The sequence below is a fragment of the Microcaecilia unicolor genome, chromosome 1, assembly GCF_901765095.1.
Source record: "Microcaecilia unicolor chromosome 1, aMicUni1.1, whole genome shotgun sequence".
In the NCBI taxonomy this organism is placed as follows: Eukaryota; Metazoa; Chordata; class Amphibia; order Gymnophiona; family Siphonopidae; genus Microcaecilia; species Microcaecilia unicolor.
In genome coordinates this window covers 186,415,123-186,430,865 of record NC_044031.1, presented here as the reverse complement: position 1 = coordinate 186,430,865, position 15,743 = coordinate 186,415,123, and the positions used below count along the sequence as shown (strand labels likewise).

At 38.3% G+C, this 15,743-nt stretch overlaps 1 protein-coding gene across 2 annotated transcripts in view; it reads right to left on the bottom strand.

The window, feature by feature from the left end:
- Window positions 1-15,743, bottom strand: part of RELCH (RAB11 binding and LisH domain, coiled-coil and HEAT repeat containing) — a 447,561-nt gene that overhangs the window by 146,576 nt on the left and 285,242 nt on the right. For both annotated transcript variants that reach the window (XM_030203226.1, XM_030203234.1), the window contains exon 22: window positions 10,348-10,447. In XM_030203226.1, the coding sequence (XP_030059086.1) occupies window positions 10,348-10,447 (100 nt within the window). The remainder of the gene's footprint in view (window positions 1-10,347; window positions 10,448-15,743) is intronic.

Here is a 15,743-nt window from a genome sequence, read left to right as displayed (position 1 = left end):
TGTGTTGAGAACTGTGCATCTTTAGATGTTTGGAAGTCTCAGCCAAGCCTTGAACCAAGCTGGAGGATCCATGGCTCTGCCTTCTCACACTTGTACTGCACAGGCGAGTACAGGCAAAAATCAGGATCCATGGCTCTGCCTTCTCACACTTGTACTGCACAGGCGAGTACAGGCAAAAATCAGTAAAGGAGCATCTACTGAAATGTAAAAGTCAACTGATCTTTGCACATTCTGTGCAAGCAGGAGTCTTTTCTGCGTTATGATTGCAGAGGCAATCCTATCAGGCTGATAGAGACATTCTCCTGCAGTTCTTGCATTCAGAATGCTTATGTTCTGAGCCCAAACAGGGCTGTCACTGCTCTTAACTTTATATTAGCTCTAAGCCATCAGATAGCTGTTCTGTCCTGGCACTGTCCAATGACATCACCCACTTACATGCTCAATCACATCCTGCTTGTTAACAGGCCATACATACAGCATGAACCTGTTTTAGTAACATTCTGATCTTAAACAATGAATTATGAATAATGTACATAACCATATATTTAGTGATACCAAGATCTGGTATACTTTAAAATTGCAAATGAATTTATTATGACTCAAGAATACATATTTGTTGTAGTGACTGGGTGTAATATATATGCAATAATAAGAAATAATAAAACAGAATTCAACTGATATGCAAAAGGAGACCCATTCTGCCCCTGGAGTATGATTCATTACCATAAAGCTGGAAACAACCCAGAACTTAAATCTAGTTATAATCCATAAGCTCTGCTAAGAAGCAGAGGAGTAACTTGAGTGAGCCTGATGACTCACAGTAACAGTGTCCAAAATAAACTTCTTCTCCCACATATAGCGTGAAAAGGGTTACTCCCATTCCAAAAGGCTTCTAGTATTTTGCCCTACACTCCTCCAAGCATAGGCTGGGACAAACCGTGCTGTAGTCACAGGAGTAGGTGGTCTCGAGCCACTGTGTAAACAGAGTACATCAGGCTTAAAAAAGGCAGTCAGGCAGTACTACTGCTTTACCTTCTCTCTTACCTATACTCAGTCTGGGCAGTTGTCATCTTTAGTTTCTCGTTGGCCAAATTTCCCTCCACATTCTAAAATGACTCTTAAGAGTTATGTGATCAAGGGGACAGTGCAATCCCATGAAGCAATGTCAGACTGAGACAGTCTTGCTGGTAACCCACATGTCTGTATTTTGATCACAGGCCGGCAAGCATGGGGTGATTGCACCGAGTGTAAGATGGGAGGGTGCTACACTGAAATCAAAATAGCTTTTCTCTATATGTTAATGGGTGGATCGATGTAGGAATTCCATGACAAGCAAGATCATCAGCAAAAGGGGATAATATTTTAAACTAAAAAATAAAATTAATTATAAACATCTGTGTATACAGATTCCAAAATTTAAAAAAAAGCCACAGGATTTCTCAAAATGGATCAAGGAGGCTTGTTTTTTGTTGTTGTTAGTTTTTTAATTTCATCAGTGTTCTCAATATGCTGGGTCACAAAACCACATTAAATACCACAAGCCTCTGTTCCATTCCAAAGCCCTGGGCACTGCTAGACTACTAAGTGATCATGAACACAGAATGCTTCCTCTAGCATTTGCCACTGACAGTTTATTTAAGAGAAAGGGTTTGCAACACCAGTTCATTAACAGTTTCCCTTTTTTCTATTTAAAATTAAAAACTTCTAACCAGCAGAACATTTCTAATAATTCATTTCAAGCGTACATAAAAAACTAAGATTTAATTTCAGTATTCCTCAATTCAACCCATCTTTTTCTTCTTTCAGCTATAATTAGGGTACAATTTAATGCTGGCATTTTGCCATCCTTTCTTCTCAGTGCAGAACTGATGTTTGGAAAGTCCCACATGCCATGTCTTGTGTTACCAATCTAAGGCCTGGAGGAAGTAGCCTTTCCACACACTGAAGTTTGCCACTTTGTAGAACAAGGAGACCAATATTACTGTAACTACAGTATAACTATTAATCCAACAGAAATAAACAATCTGAGCATGCTTCAAGTCAAATTCATACTGAAATTACCATTATCAGTAATATTCCTGAAGTAATAAAGAACATCTCCCTACTCAAGGCCATTTCTCTCTTTAAAATGCATGGCTGGAGTACCAGAAAGTACAAAGAGCCTTTCATCATATTAATAAAAAAAATAAAATTAAAAACAACACAAAAAGTCTAACTAAAACCAAAGCAAAAACATTTTCAGTCCAAAACTCGTGCTTCTGTTGGAGGACATGGTAAATGTCTGCCATCAGCAGAATGATGAATATAACCATGCTTGTCCTGCTGCAAATAAGGTCCTTTCTCATATAATTCCTATATATTGCTGTTTTGCTTATCCTTCCTTTTCAGCAAGAGGACAAAGTTGTTATAATAAGATCGGTTAAAAACTAATGGCAACTAAGATTTAAATTAAAATTGAATACAATTAAAAGTAAAGTACAATCCATTAGATTATAAACCCAGAAACATCTACTGTACCTGAATGTAACAGGCCTTGAGCTAGTACTGAAAAGATATGAGCTAAACCCAAAGTCCCACAACAAATGAGACACAGACTTTATGTGGAAAAGAACAGAACCACCAAAATACCACCAAAATACAATGTTTTCAACTGGAAACACTACTGTAATAAAACAAGTAGGTCCCCTGTCTAAATACATTGGGGTCGATATTCAAAGTAATTTGCTCCCGGCCAGTTAAGCCGCCTGGAGTGGAGGAGTGGCCCAATGGTTAGTGCAGTGGGTTGCAGACCTGAGGAACTGGGTTCAATTCCTTCTGCAGCTCCATGTGACCCGGGCTAGTCACTTAACCCTCCACTGCCCCAGGAACAACAGTAGTACAATGTACTACTTAGATTATGAGCCCACTAGGGACAGATCCAGTACTTGAAAAATGAAACTGTAAACTGATTAGGTCTAAGCAATATACAAAAACATGAATGAATGTGAAAGTGAAAGAATGTTTGGGGCTAAATGCTAATTTTCAGTGGTACTTAAAAGAGTTAGTGCTGCTGAAAATAACCAGTTAGTGCCAAACTGAAAACCGGCTATTTTGGGGGCAGTCTGGGGATGAAGTTGGCACTTGACTGGCTAAGTGCCAATATTCAGCACTTAACCGGCCAGCTTGATCACATAAATAGAACCGCATAAATGTCAGTCCTATCATTATGCAGTGAATTATAGCGGGGTGAAGTCCTGAATATTGCACTTAACCAGCTATGCATTAGCTGGCAATTCAATGCTGGTGCCAGCTGAATATTGAGCCCATTATTACCAGATTCTTTAACTGCTACCACTACAAAAATCTAACTGTCTTCTAAAGGCCAAGAGACTAGTAGGCAAAGACACTTCATTGGGGAACAAGCGCCACAGATTTGGGGGCAGTATAAGAAAAGGCACATTTTCTGGTACTCTATTTCAGTGATGGAAATCTGAGAAGGGCTTTACCTGCCAATCTCAAAAGCCAGGTGATTGTATATCAGCATCTCACTTAAGGTACAAGGGGCAGAGAGTTACTATCACAAAATGACATTACACAATGTGATACCCGCAAGCAAGCCTTCTCCAGAGTAGCCCCCAAACTCTGGAATGGACTCCTTGAAAGGCTTTACTTAACATAAGGCTATCTTTGTTTCAGGATGCAGGTGAAAGCTTGGCTCTTCAACCAGGCCTTTAATGGAAGAAGTAACTAACTTGATAGTCTCACACACAAGGAGTGACACGGGCTGCACATACTGCAGCAGGAAATGTTTAACCACTTTTACCCTAGCTGAGATAATATTTAATCACCTCTCTGATCTCATGTGCAACACACTTTAAATTAGTCCCTTATTTTCTAACTCCTCTTACTCTATAATGTTTTATTATGTATTGTGTTGACATTGTAAGTAGTACACTATGCTATATTTTGTCTTATTTGAATGCTTTACTGCTGTAATTGTCTATTGCTTATGTTTGATTTATTCCTACTGTACACCACCTTAAGTGAATTCCTTCAAAAAGGTGGTAAACAAATCCTAATAAACAAATAAATAAATAAATAATACGCTTTATATATCACACTGAGGACAGAGTCAAGATGACCCCTTGATGCTATCTGCAAGCTAGTCTAGGAAGCTTACAGTTTAATAATTTGGTTTCCATACATTTGATTTTCCCTTCTGTGTGGTAAAATGGAAAGGAAGAGTGAAGGTGCTTCCCTTAAGGCCCTCACTGTCCTGCTCGGCACTGCAAACAAAGGGCTGATTTAGCATGATTTATTTATTTTACTGCACTTATATCCCACACTTTCCCACCTATTTGCAGGCTCAATGTGGCTTACAAAATGTTACAACGATATTCACATTAATAGAATAAGAATTTCAGAATGTAAAGCAACTAAGAGGCATATTTTCAAAGCACTTAGCCTTCCAAAGTTCCATAGGTTTCTATGGTACTTTGGAAGGCTAAGTGCTTTGAATATATGCCTCTAAGGTGCATAAAAATATCATAGCAATCATTTTAACGGAAAATAATTTCAAAATTATTACAAATAAAGGCACATAGGTATATCATGCAGGATTAGAAGTGGATAAACGATAAAGCATAACATAATGATATCAGGGCAAGATATAATATTCTATAATAATAATCAGTAATGAGGATGTAAAAAGTAAACAAGTTAGAAGAGTTCCATAATAGTTGTTTTGTAGTATCTGGAATCAAATCGTTATGTGGAATCTTTTTTGTATGTCTTTATGAATAAGTAAGTCTTCAGTAATTTTCGGAAAGTTGTCAAGTCGCGTGTTGTTTTTATGTTGATCGGTAAATCATTCCACAGTTGTGTGCAAATGTATGAAAAACTAGATGTATGTATAGATTTGTACTTAAGTCCTCTGCAGCTAGGATAGTGAAGGTTTAAGTGCGTGATGAACTTTTGTTATTTCTCTCTGGTAAGTCAATTAGGTCTGACATGTAAGATGGGGCATCTCCGTAAATAATTTTGTGAACCAGGGTGCAAATCTTGAATGCAGTTCGATCCGTCAGTGGAAGCCAATGCAGTTTTTCTCCTTTTCGCCTTTCCGAATATCAATCTGGCTGCGGTGTTGTGGGTTGTCTGGAGTTTCTTAATAGTTTGTGCCTTGCATCCCGCATATAAGGAATTACAATAATCCAAGTGGCTCAGTATCAGTGACTGCACTAGCATGTGGAATGTCTCCCTTGGAAAGAAAGGTTTCACTCTTCTAAGCCTTCACATTGCATAGAACATTTTTTTGAGAACATTTTTTACATAACTATCTAGATTAAGATTTCGATCAATAGTTACGCCTAAGAGTTTCAGGGTGTCCGCAATCGGAAGACTGTAGTTTGGTGTGTTTATGTTAGTGTAGTTGATTTTATTATACTGCGATGATAGTACTAGGCATTGTGTCTTTTCAGCATTAAGCTTTAGTTGGAATGCATCTGTCCATGAATTCATAATTTCATGATAAGTGAGGTGCCTACTGTTGAGTCATGGAAGAGAATTCTCTCAACTCAGGAATGCTGTATCCTTGAGTTTGCCTGCATGACTGTTCCCTGGACTCTCTACAGGAAATTATGAACTGCATACATGTGTTGAGGTTGTAGCTTTGAGGCACAAGTGCCATCCAGAGCACTAAGGGGACTGGCACTGTAGTATTTCCCTGTAGGAATCCATTACAATCAGTGGTTGGTGAGGCAGATCTTGGAAAAAAAACTGCAGTGAGTGGCTTAATCATAGTGAAGTCCTGCCACTAGGAATGGGAGGAGAGATCGCTGGTGAAGATCTGGGACTGAAGTTTTGCTACATCTTCTTCCCTGCAAATTATACCTATTCTTCCCTCAACTGGGGCAATTCCTCTGGATAAGCCTCTTATGGTGACACTGGACACTTTGTGGTCTGCCTTTGTTAGGCTCGATGAGCAGATTTCACAATCTAAGGCTAGTATTACTGATTTGTCTTCAGAACCAAGGTTCCTGAGCTAAACTCAGGATTCATACTATTCAGTTCAAGAGGTTCTGATTGGAGTCTTAGAAGGAAATGTTGCTGAAATTAAAGTTTTAACTCAGGCTTGATAAAGAATATGACTTTCACTGTAAGCTCAAGACCACAGAGAACCAAGTTAGTAACTGAATTTACTTTTTCAATTCTCCCATTGTACTTGCCTTGGCCCCTAAGGAGTTACTTAAAAGCTCTGTTACTGAGATTATATATATCTATATCTATATATATGTCTCCAAAGAGGTGGTTCCTCCTTTGAATAAGATCTATTTTTCCCCAAAGAGGCATAGAAGACTATTGCTCGATGCAGATCACAGTCAAGGCCAGCTCACTTTGGATAGCTTAGATGTAACTTGACAGCTGGAATAAAAAATGACTGGTGATATGAACAGGGCTAGCTTACCAGTCAGTTTTGTTTTCCTGAACACAGTTCTGAGCCTTTATTTTTAGAATGCTAATTTTTTATTTAGGTGTGGTGGGTTTTGGAGGGTTCGCTGTTTCTTCCACAAACGTAACAGGTGGGGGAGTATGGGCCTGGGTCCATCTGTCTGAAGTGCACTGCACCCACTAAAACTGCTCCAGGGACCTGCATGCGCTGTCATGGACCTGAGTATGACATCTGAGGCTGGCACGACATATTTTTAAAGATGTTTTCCGAGGGTGGGAGGGGGTAAGTGACCACTGAATAACGGGAGGTCATCTGGTCACCTTTTTGCGCCTTATTCGTAAACAAAAAACACACATCCGGGTGAAAACATCCACGTTTTTCTTTAGGACGTCCCTGCTTTTTTTGATTATGGCTCAAAGACGTCCAAGTCTTAGGCACGCCCAAGTCCCGCCTTCACCACGTCTCCGACACGCCCCCTTGAAATTTGGACATCCTTGCGACGGACTGCAGTTGGAGATGTCCAAAATCGGGTTTCGATTATACCGATTTGGACGTCTCTAGGAGATGGACGTCCATGTTCCGATTTATGTCGCGAGATGGATGTCCATCTCTTTCGAAAACGAGCCTGATAATAACTTTAGAAATGTTAACTGTAGTTTCCCTTTTTTATCAAGTGATTTGAAGCTATACTGTAAAATTTCATAAATAAAAACACATTAGAACCAACAATCTAAATTGAATCCTGAACTTGGGAGCCAGTGGAAATTTTCTAGTACTATTAAAACGTGGTCCCACTTTTTCCCTCCAAAGATAACACAGGCAACTATATTTTGAATACCTATCCTTAATATGGTAAGAAATACTGTAATACTATACGGTGACTTACAAAGAAAACCTTAAGTTTCAGACAGTATACAGGGCATAGTCTGAAACATTTTATCCAGTAAGATTAAGTTTTAAACGCTCACTTATTCATCTTCTTTGGTTGTAACCCCTTTATCAATGTGCACACAAATCCAACTCACATAGGCCAACAAAGCACAATTAACTTGGAACCAGTACATGGAGACAGTGTTCAGATCAGATCCAGGAATAATAATAAACTTCAGTAATCACATAAACATGGACAGATATTAAATACATACAAAAACAGTACTATGTAACCTAAGAACAAATACAAAAGTTAAAGAAATGAAAGTATTACAGAACAACTTGAGATTATACTTTATTTCACCCATGTATGAACAGAGTTGCAAATTGCTGCAGACTGTGAAAATATGGGCTAAAAAAGTTGACAAATAATGAACGAATGGGTGTTCTGCTAGTGTGGTACTCTATTTACTTAATACTGAAAAGCATGCTAGGATGTTCAGTTATAGAAATCTCTCAACTAATATGCCTTTGCTTTAATTTGACAGTATTAGTACACACAGCTGAATGACAATTTAATCATTCTGCTGCACGAGCTGCTGTATTATATGTATCATACACTGTCAGTATCAGGTAATAAACAGATTCTTGAAGATTTAGAAAAAACACTCTTGCTGGGACACTATCTACAGATTTAACATGGCACTTTGGTACACCTGTGGAGGGGAATTTTCAAAATGACTTCCAAGTGTCAACCCCCCTCCAAAAGTCTAGCATAAAATGACTCCCCCCCAAACCCACCCCACATCTATCTTAGCCATTTCCGAACAGAAAAAATGTTGCTGTTTCCTGTTCAAAAATACATGAGAAGGATGCCCTTATGCTGGAGATGTCCATCCTGAACAACCACTTTTTAAACTGAAACATTTAAATTATAAATGGTGGAAAACAAGGCACAAGGATGTCTGTCTAGCAGCATTTTTATGAAAATGGCCACACAGAAATCCTTCCAGAACAGAGGAATAGCCTAATGGTTAGGGAAGTGGACTGTAAACCAACAATACAAAAATACCTACTGTACCTGAATGTACACCACTTCAATAGCCTTCAGGCTTGGAGGTGTCCTGTTTCTCTAGGTACTACTTATTTAACTGTTCCTGGAGGGAGCCCCAGAAAAAAAAATAGAATTACAGTGGAATGTGAACCCATCTCCCTTGGTTTAGAGTCCATTGCATTTACCACAAGGCTACTCCTTTGACCTGCTTGCCGCTTTGTTCAAAATGGCCATAATATCTACAGGTGACAGAGCCTGGTTTTCCTTTATGGTTTCACTTTCAAAGATGGGGGGAAGACAGCAACCACTGGGGGATTCATGTGGGGTCGTGCTTTAATCCTTCCAGTGGTCAGCTGCTCACTGCTCAATCAGAGCACCTTTTTTTTTTTTTTTAACTTGGACATGACAAACAGGTCTAGATAAAAACATCCTTTAGAGACACAGATGTTTCTTCCCGTTTGAAAATTGCTGTTGGATGTACTACTTTTGAGCCGTCTCTAGTCCTGCCCAAAACACATCCCCTTGCTATTTCTGATTTTCCGAAATTGGGATTTGGATATTTTTAGCAGACAAAATTTTTTCTACGCATTTTGAGGAGTCCGTCTGTTTTGGAAATGACCATCATAATGTCGAGAGGTTTTTGTTCTTTTCCTGGATGGGTGTGTATCTGTGGTTGAATATCAACTCCGAAATTAATGGGTGTATCATTATGCTCAGCTGCAGCTTATCAGAACTGCTCATTCCTCAGTCTTTCTTGTCAAAATTTGTTTCAGAATCAGTTTCCCTTACTAAAATGCTCCAATTTACTAAAGTGTTGTAAGGTTTTGTATTTACTGTGTGATAACTGCCAAAATTAATGCATACTAACTGCAAAATGACCACAAAAATTGTTGGGAGATTTCTCAGTCTTTCTGGGAGGACCACCATGTCACTACCATGATTAACTGTAGAACGGAGTAAAGTGCAATGAAGTTAGCTATACCTCTTGAGGTAATACTAACAGGTTTGCATTATCTGCTACATTAAATAAGGTAGTCCCTGCTCATTCTCTAACCCCAAATGCCATTTTCTGCATTAGCTGTTTAACGTGGAAATTAGCATACACTTTTAGTGCACAGTAATTCCCGAGCTAGATAGCTAATGCAGCTTAATAAATTGGCCCCTTGGTGCTACAGTTCCTGGATTTTCACATAATTCCAGGTTTATAAAATGTTTTATGAATAGTGTATTACTGAGATGTCTCTTTTTCCTAATGGTTGCTCTCATTTTGATTGTGGGCTTATAGAGAAATATACTCCTTTTTTAAAAATATGTTTGCTCTTAGTATACTTTGTATTTCTAATGGATGTACATTCCTGTGTTAATGCTTGTAAAGCTTTTGAAAGCTTATGCATAAATTATTAAAATATGTTATGAAAAGTGAAGCTGCCAGATTAAAGTCTTGACAATAAATTATACTGTTCAACACCTCCTCTGACAGAGTGCTTTGGAAATCTACTGCTACAATGAACTAGGCCCTATGTATTGCTGTTTTTTTTTTTTAAAATTTTTAAATTGTAGTTATGGTCAACTATTAAAATCCAGATACCTGATTTGAACACTGAATCCAGAATTTAAGTAGTTTCCACAAGTGGAAATTATTGAACCATAAGCATGCAGTGATTGAATTGAATACTGAAGACAGCAGCAGAACAGAGAAAAGCTAAGTTATGGTATAAAACCTTAAAAGTGGCTGATGATGAAGCATCATTTCACAATCAGTCCACACCACCTAATGTCATGAGAAGTAAATTACTCAAAACAAAATGTGTCAATAAATTTTAAAGTATAAAGTAGTTTTCTGCTCCATCGCTCAGTACACAAACTCTTCACATGATTAAACATTAATTTAACAAAAATGATATTTACTATAAACTGGAATTCAACACCCCACTCCTGCACAGCACATGGCAATTAGGACTTTGTTAATGAATTACTGATAAAAGCCTGCACTTACCTCAAACATTCTAGCAGCAGTGCACCGAACAAGTGCTGAAGTATGGACAACTCCATACCATAGTACGGTTAAGAGCAGCTCATGGTATGCTGGGTTAGTACTTAAAAAAAAAAACAGAACAAAAAAACAAAAACAAACAACAGGCATATAATTAAGCTAAAGGTGCAAAAGTCAAACATAGCCAAACCCTGAACATCATACTGAAAAATAACTGTCTCTTTTTAGTTCTAGTTAGATCTGGAGACTATGGTAAATTGAAAGCTTTTCGACACAGACTGGCTAGACCAGGGGTTCTCAACCCAATCCTTGGGACACACCAAGCTAGTCAGGCTTTAAGGATATCCACAATGAATATGCATAAAATCTATTTACATAAAATAGAAGTATTGTATGCAAATCGATCTCATGCATATTCATCGTGAATATCTTGAAAAGCAGACAGGCTTAGTGTGCAGAAATGTCTGGGTTGAGAACCCCTAACCTAGACTACTACATCTCAAGCAGAGATCAAACTCTGAGAGGCATAAATGGTCATCTCATGTGAAAGCAAGCTGAATAAGATTTTCAGACACTCATAAATGGTGATATTATCCAGGCTGCAAGTGCAGCAGACCTATCTACACAGAAATAGCAGTAAATACAACATTCAGAGTTCTGTCATTGTATGATCTATTTAAACTCTGTCTTCCAACGGAATACACTGTAAATTTCAAGACAGATACATGCCTTTGCTAGACAGATGTTAGGTCACGGACATGCCATGTGCTTTGTTTAGGATTTTACAGAATACTCCAAAATCCACAGGATCCCACATCCATGGTCTTATTTGCTATACAGCCATTTTCCTGAGGTCCGCCCTACTATGGTTAAAGCAAAAAACCTGGCTTTTTATCAAACCAGGTATATGCAAATATAGCAGGAAACAGTACGAGTTCTCTTTTAGCAATTCTATATTTCACATTATCCACTGTTTATATTTAAGCTTATTTATTTTTGATATATTGCAATATGCCAAGCATCAACGTGGTTTGAGCTGAGATTCCCTGTTTTGCATATGTGTAAAAGATCCTGTCAGTGGAAGCATGCTCAGCTGGCAGATTTAACACCATATGGGGAAATCTTAAGAGAAAAAATGGTAGTGTTCTAATGTCACAGCTAGCTATTAAACTTTCTGAAGCCAGTTTTCAATCCTATATTTATGCAGATGATGTTACGGTGATCATTCAGTTTACTGGATTTTTTAAATCTGAAATTATTCAAGAAATAGAACACAGGATTGGCATTCACAGTAGTTGGACTTCACCATTTAGGCTAAAATTAAGTCATGATAAAACAAACTTTCTTGTTTTAGGTAATTCTTTCAAGCCTTTTAGGGAAATAGTTCCAGCTGTTAACAATATAACATTTAAATTAGAGAAAAAAACAAAAGATCTTAGGGTTGTCTTTGATGAACGTCTGACTTTTGAACCTCATGTAAATCAAGTGATTACGAAAGGCTTTCATACTATGAAAAAACTGAGAAGGATAAGATCAAGCTTGAATTTCAGTGCCTTTAGATCCATAGTGCAATATTTATTTCTGTCGCAGATGGACTACTGTAATGCCATATTTGTGGGTTTATCCGAAGGACTGCTAAAACGATTACAGACATTTCAGAACACTGCAGCCAGACTTATTTGTAGCTCATATAAATTTGAGTCAGCCTCTCCACTGTTGTTGAGACTTCACTGGCTCCCTGCTAGGGCCTGTACTGTATTTAAAGTGTGCACTATGACTTTTACCATCTTGCACGGATCAGCCCCAGAATATTCGTTAGATCTTGTCAATTTTGCTCAAGAAATGGAGCTTCATCTGATAGACTTCCACTATTACTGCAATATCCTAGTCCTACATATATAATTTATAGAACTGTTTTATAATGGCTTGCTCTCATTTCAATCTGCTAAATGGTAGAACACTCTTCCTTTGGATACTAGAATATTAACTCAATATAGACTGTTTAGAAAAGCTCTTAAAATGAATCTTTTTAATTTAATTTGGCATTTATAACCCGCTTTACCGACAAGTTCTAAGCGGTTTACATTTAACAGTATGTTATCAAAAGATTAGCTAATATTAGTAATAACTTACAGTGAAACTGTTCAGTATACAGTAAACAATATTACATTACATCTTATTCTCTAGCTAGACGTAGTTGAGCATAATTGTTTATGTAAGATCATATTGAATATGAAACTTGATAGTCTTTGGAACTCATAGTCTATAATGTAGACCCTTGGGAATGCCTAGCTTATTTTTTTTTTATTGTAAATCGCATGGCACTCTTATGGGACTTTGCAGGTGTAAGTGTCTTTTGTAATTTTAATTTAATTCCAGTCTCAAGGAAGAGGCCTAGTGAGTAGCGTGCATGATGCTGAATAAAGAAAATATATGTTAGCAGAAAAAGACCACCTGATCTACCCCACTTTGCCCCTTTGTATCTCTATACCAGGGGTGGGCAACCATGGTCCTACAGAGAGACAACCCAGTTGGGTTTTCCACAATGAATATGCATGAGATTGGTTTGCATGTACCGCTTCCACTGTATGCAATAGATTTCATGCATATCAGTATGGAAATCTTCGAAACCCAACTGGGTTGTGGCCCTCGAGGACTGTGGTTGCCCTCTCCTGCTCTATACTATACTGTCACAAATTTTACTTTATCTGTGATCTTCTCCCCCCTTACCTTTTAGCATCTATCTGGTCAGTATTTGGCCAGTGGTGATCAACATTTGTTTTAAATTAAACTGATTTTTTTTTTTAAATGTCGATGGTTCTTGGCTAAAATAGCCCTGGAAATTCAGTGTCAGGCGGTAACCCAGTTACCTACGTGGGCACGACACTCGCATAGCTGCCAGCTCCCCCCCTCTCCCCTGACTCTCCTGCTCATTTTCAAAATGGCCAGTTAACACCAATATTCATTGATCATCATCAGCCGCTCCACTGAGTGTGATTTAAGGTGGCAGGAGCCTTACGGCAGAGGAGGGACTGGAGAAAGCTCTAGCAGCCTGATTTCTGAAAACAAAATGGCAACCAAAACAAACATTTAATTTCTTTTTCTTCTGTTTCAAAAATGTAATGAAATAGAAAATGCCAATAACATTTCTTATTTCCTTTCAAACTGTGCATCCCTAACACACAGTGCTTTCCGACTTCTGTATAAAATTATGCAAGACAGTGCTTTTTTACAAATTCTTCCAGCTGAATGAAAAGAAGATGGAAGGTACACAAATACTAGTGAAGAGTCCATAGAAAATGACTGGTGGACAAGTTCTGTAATGGGGACATGTGCTGGGAGGGTGCTTCCACAGAGACGTATCACCACTGAGGTAGGATATTACTGTCATGTTGTTTGGATCATTGGCAAGTGAGGCCCAGGCTTTTCATCTGCTGGGCTGGTCATTCATTCCAATACCAAACCCCTGAGCAGCAGCTCCTGCATCACCTATTCTGTTTTTTTTTTTTTTTAAGTTGCATAGCCAGTTTTGGGAAGGCAGTACTGGGATCATGTTTTTTTGCCCTGAAAATAGAGCTATATGCCTGTTTCTCTCACATTGACTCTAAGGCAAGAATGAAATCAGTTACTGGCCCTGTAGAAAATGAAGAGCTGAGGTTGCTGCAGCTAAATTGTGTAATTGAGGGAGACTGTGAGATATTCTTGGAAGATTATGAAAAAAAGTGTTAGAACTCAGTACTGGAGTGTACTGCCTGAAAAAAAGCTGCCAGCTACTACTTTTGCTAATTTTAAAAGAATTTCGGGGTATCTGATATCCTCATATTAAAATATTCTTCTTTTGATGGTGTAGGTCTGGGGCTACATCCTGCTGCAGTTATAACAATTTTCCTTGTTATTTATCAGCCCATAGCAAAGCAGGCAGATATAACCATCTTATATGACCATTTCCCTACTACAAGTAGGACAAAATAAAAGGGAAGGAGGTCAGCCAGTTGAACTCAATGACACTGTAAGAAAGTCAAGAGAAAAAAAGGGGGGGCTTTTTCTTTTAAGGGTAAAAATCCAAAGGAAAAAGACAGAACAAATTTTAGACACTAACATTGTAGGTGAGAGCTCGTTTAGATAAATCCTTTAAGCAAAGTGGAAAAGAAAAACTGAAGTGCCACTGCAGTGGCATGATACATGGCAAGGAACATGCAAGCTCCCATTTTTTATTGTTGTTTCTGAGTTCTGAGAGCACCGCTCGGTACTGGTGCCGTCAAATGACACCACCAGCTTGTGTGGGTGATTCTTCCTGCTTGTCAACAGAGAAAATTGGTGTAATATATTATAAGAAATAATAAAACAAAATACCAAGCCCTAGCTAGTGAAAGGCTATTTATACAACTATTACAAAAGTAAAAATACTGAGAAGGCACCAAGAGGAAAATAAGTGGCCATTACAAATTTTTAAAATATTGACCAGGAGAGGGATATGCAGTGAAAAAAAAGTGGAAATATGAAATAATGTGCCTCAGGACAAAGGTGGAGAAAAGAAGGGTGAGAAGTATATATTGAGCATTGAATGACATACTATGGGCTTAGAAAGACAAAATATAAATTAAATTGTTGCAAGAGTCACAAAACAAGTATAGAAGGTAAAGAGGAAGTCAGAAGTGTTAAAACATGGGAAGTCAGAAGTGTTAAAACATGGGAGGGGGAAGGAAACAAGAGAAAAGACAGAAGCATTTTGTATTAGCAGTGCAGAGAAAGGGAAGACAGTGAACGAAGAACTGCAGGTCTACTTTCAATGGCTGCAACTAAGTGGATATGTGGCTGACAAAAAAAAAAGAAACAAATCAACACATATACTCAAGGTAATAACCTGTTGCAGGTGTTCTCTGTGGACAACATGACATAAATCCTCATAATATGGGTGACATACTGATAGAGCCCGATGCAGAAACACTATTCTAGCCTAGGTTTTCTTGAACTTTTGAGCAGGTCCACCAACATGTGTACCACTTCCCACCTGCCACAGATGCATTCAACCATTTCAGTCTACTTTACAGCTTAGTTTAACATAGTATACAACTCCTTGGAGAGGTGGGAGTGTATGAGAAGTTGTATCCTGCTGTCTACAGAGAATACCTGCTGCAGGTAAGTAACTTGTTTACTCTGAGGACAAGCAGGATACTAAGTTCTCATAGCATGGGATGATGGGATGCTCAGCTACAGATTGCCTTCAATGAGAAAAGGGGAAAGATGTGTGTCACAACAGACAGACACACAAACAGAATTTTTTTCCCTGGCAACATGCAGTTCCTCCCCTCCCCCCCAAAAAGGGGGGAGAACAGGTAGCTTGCAAACTGAAAGAAATGCATTTAGTGGGGTGAGTTTGATTCTAATCTCCAAATAGA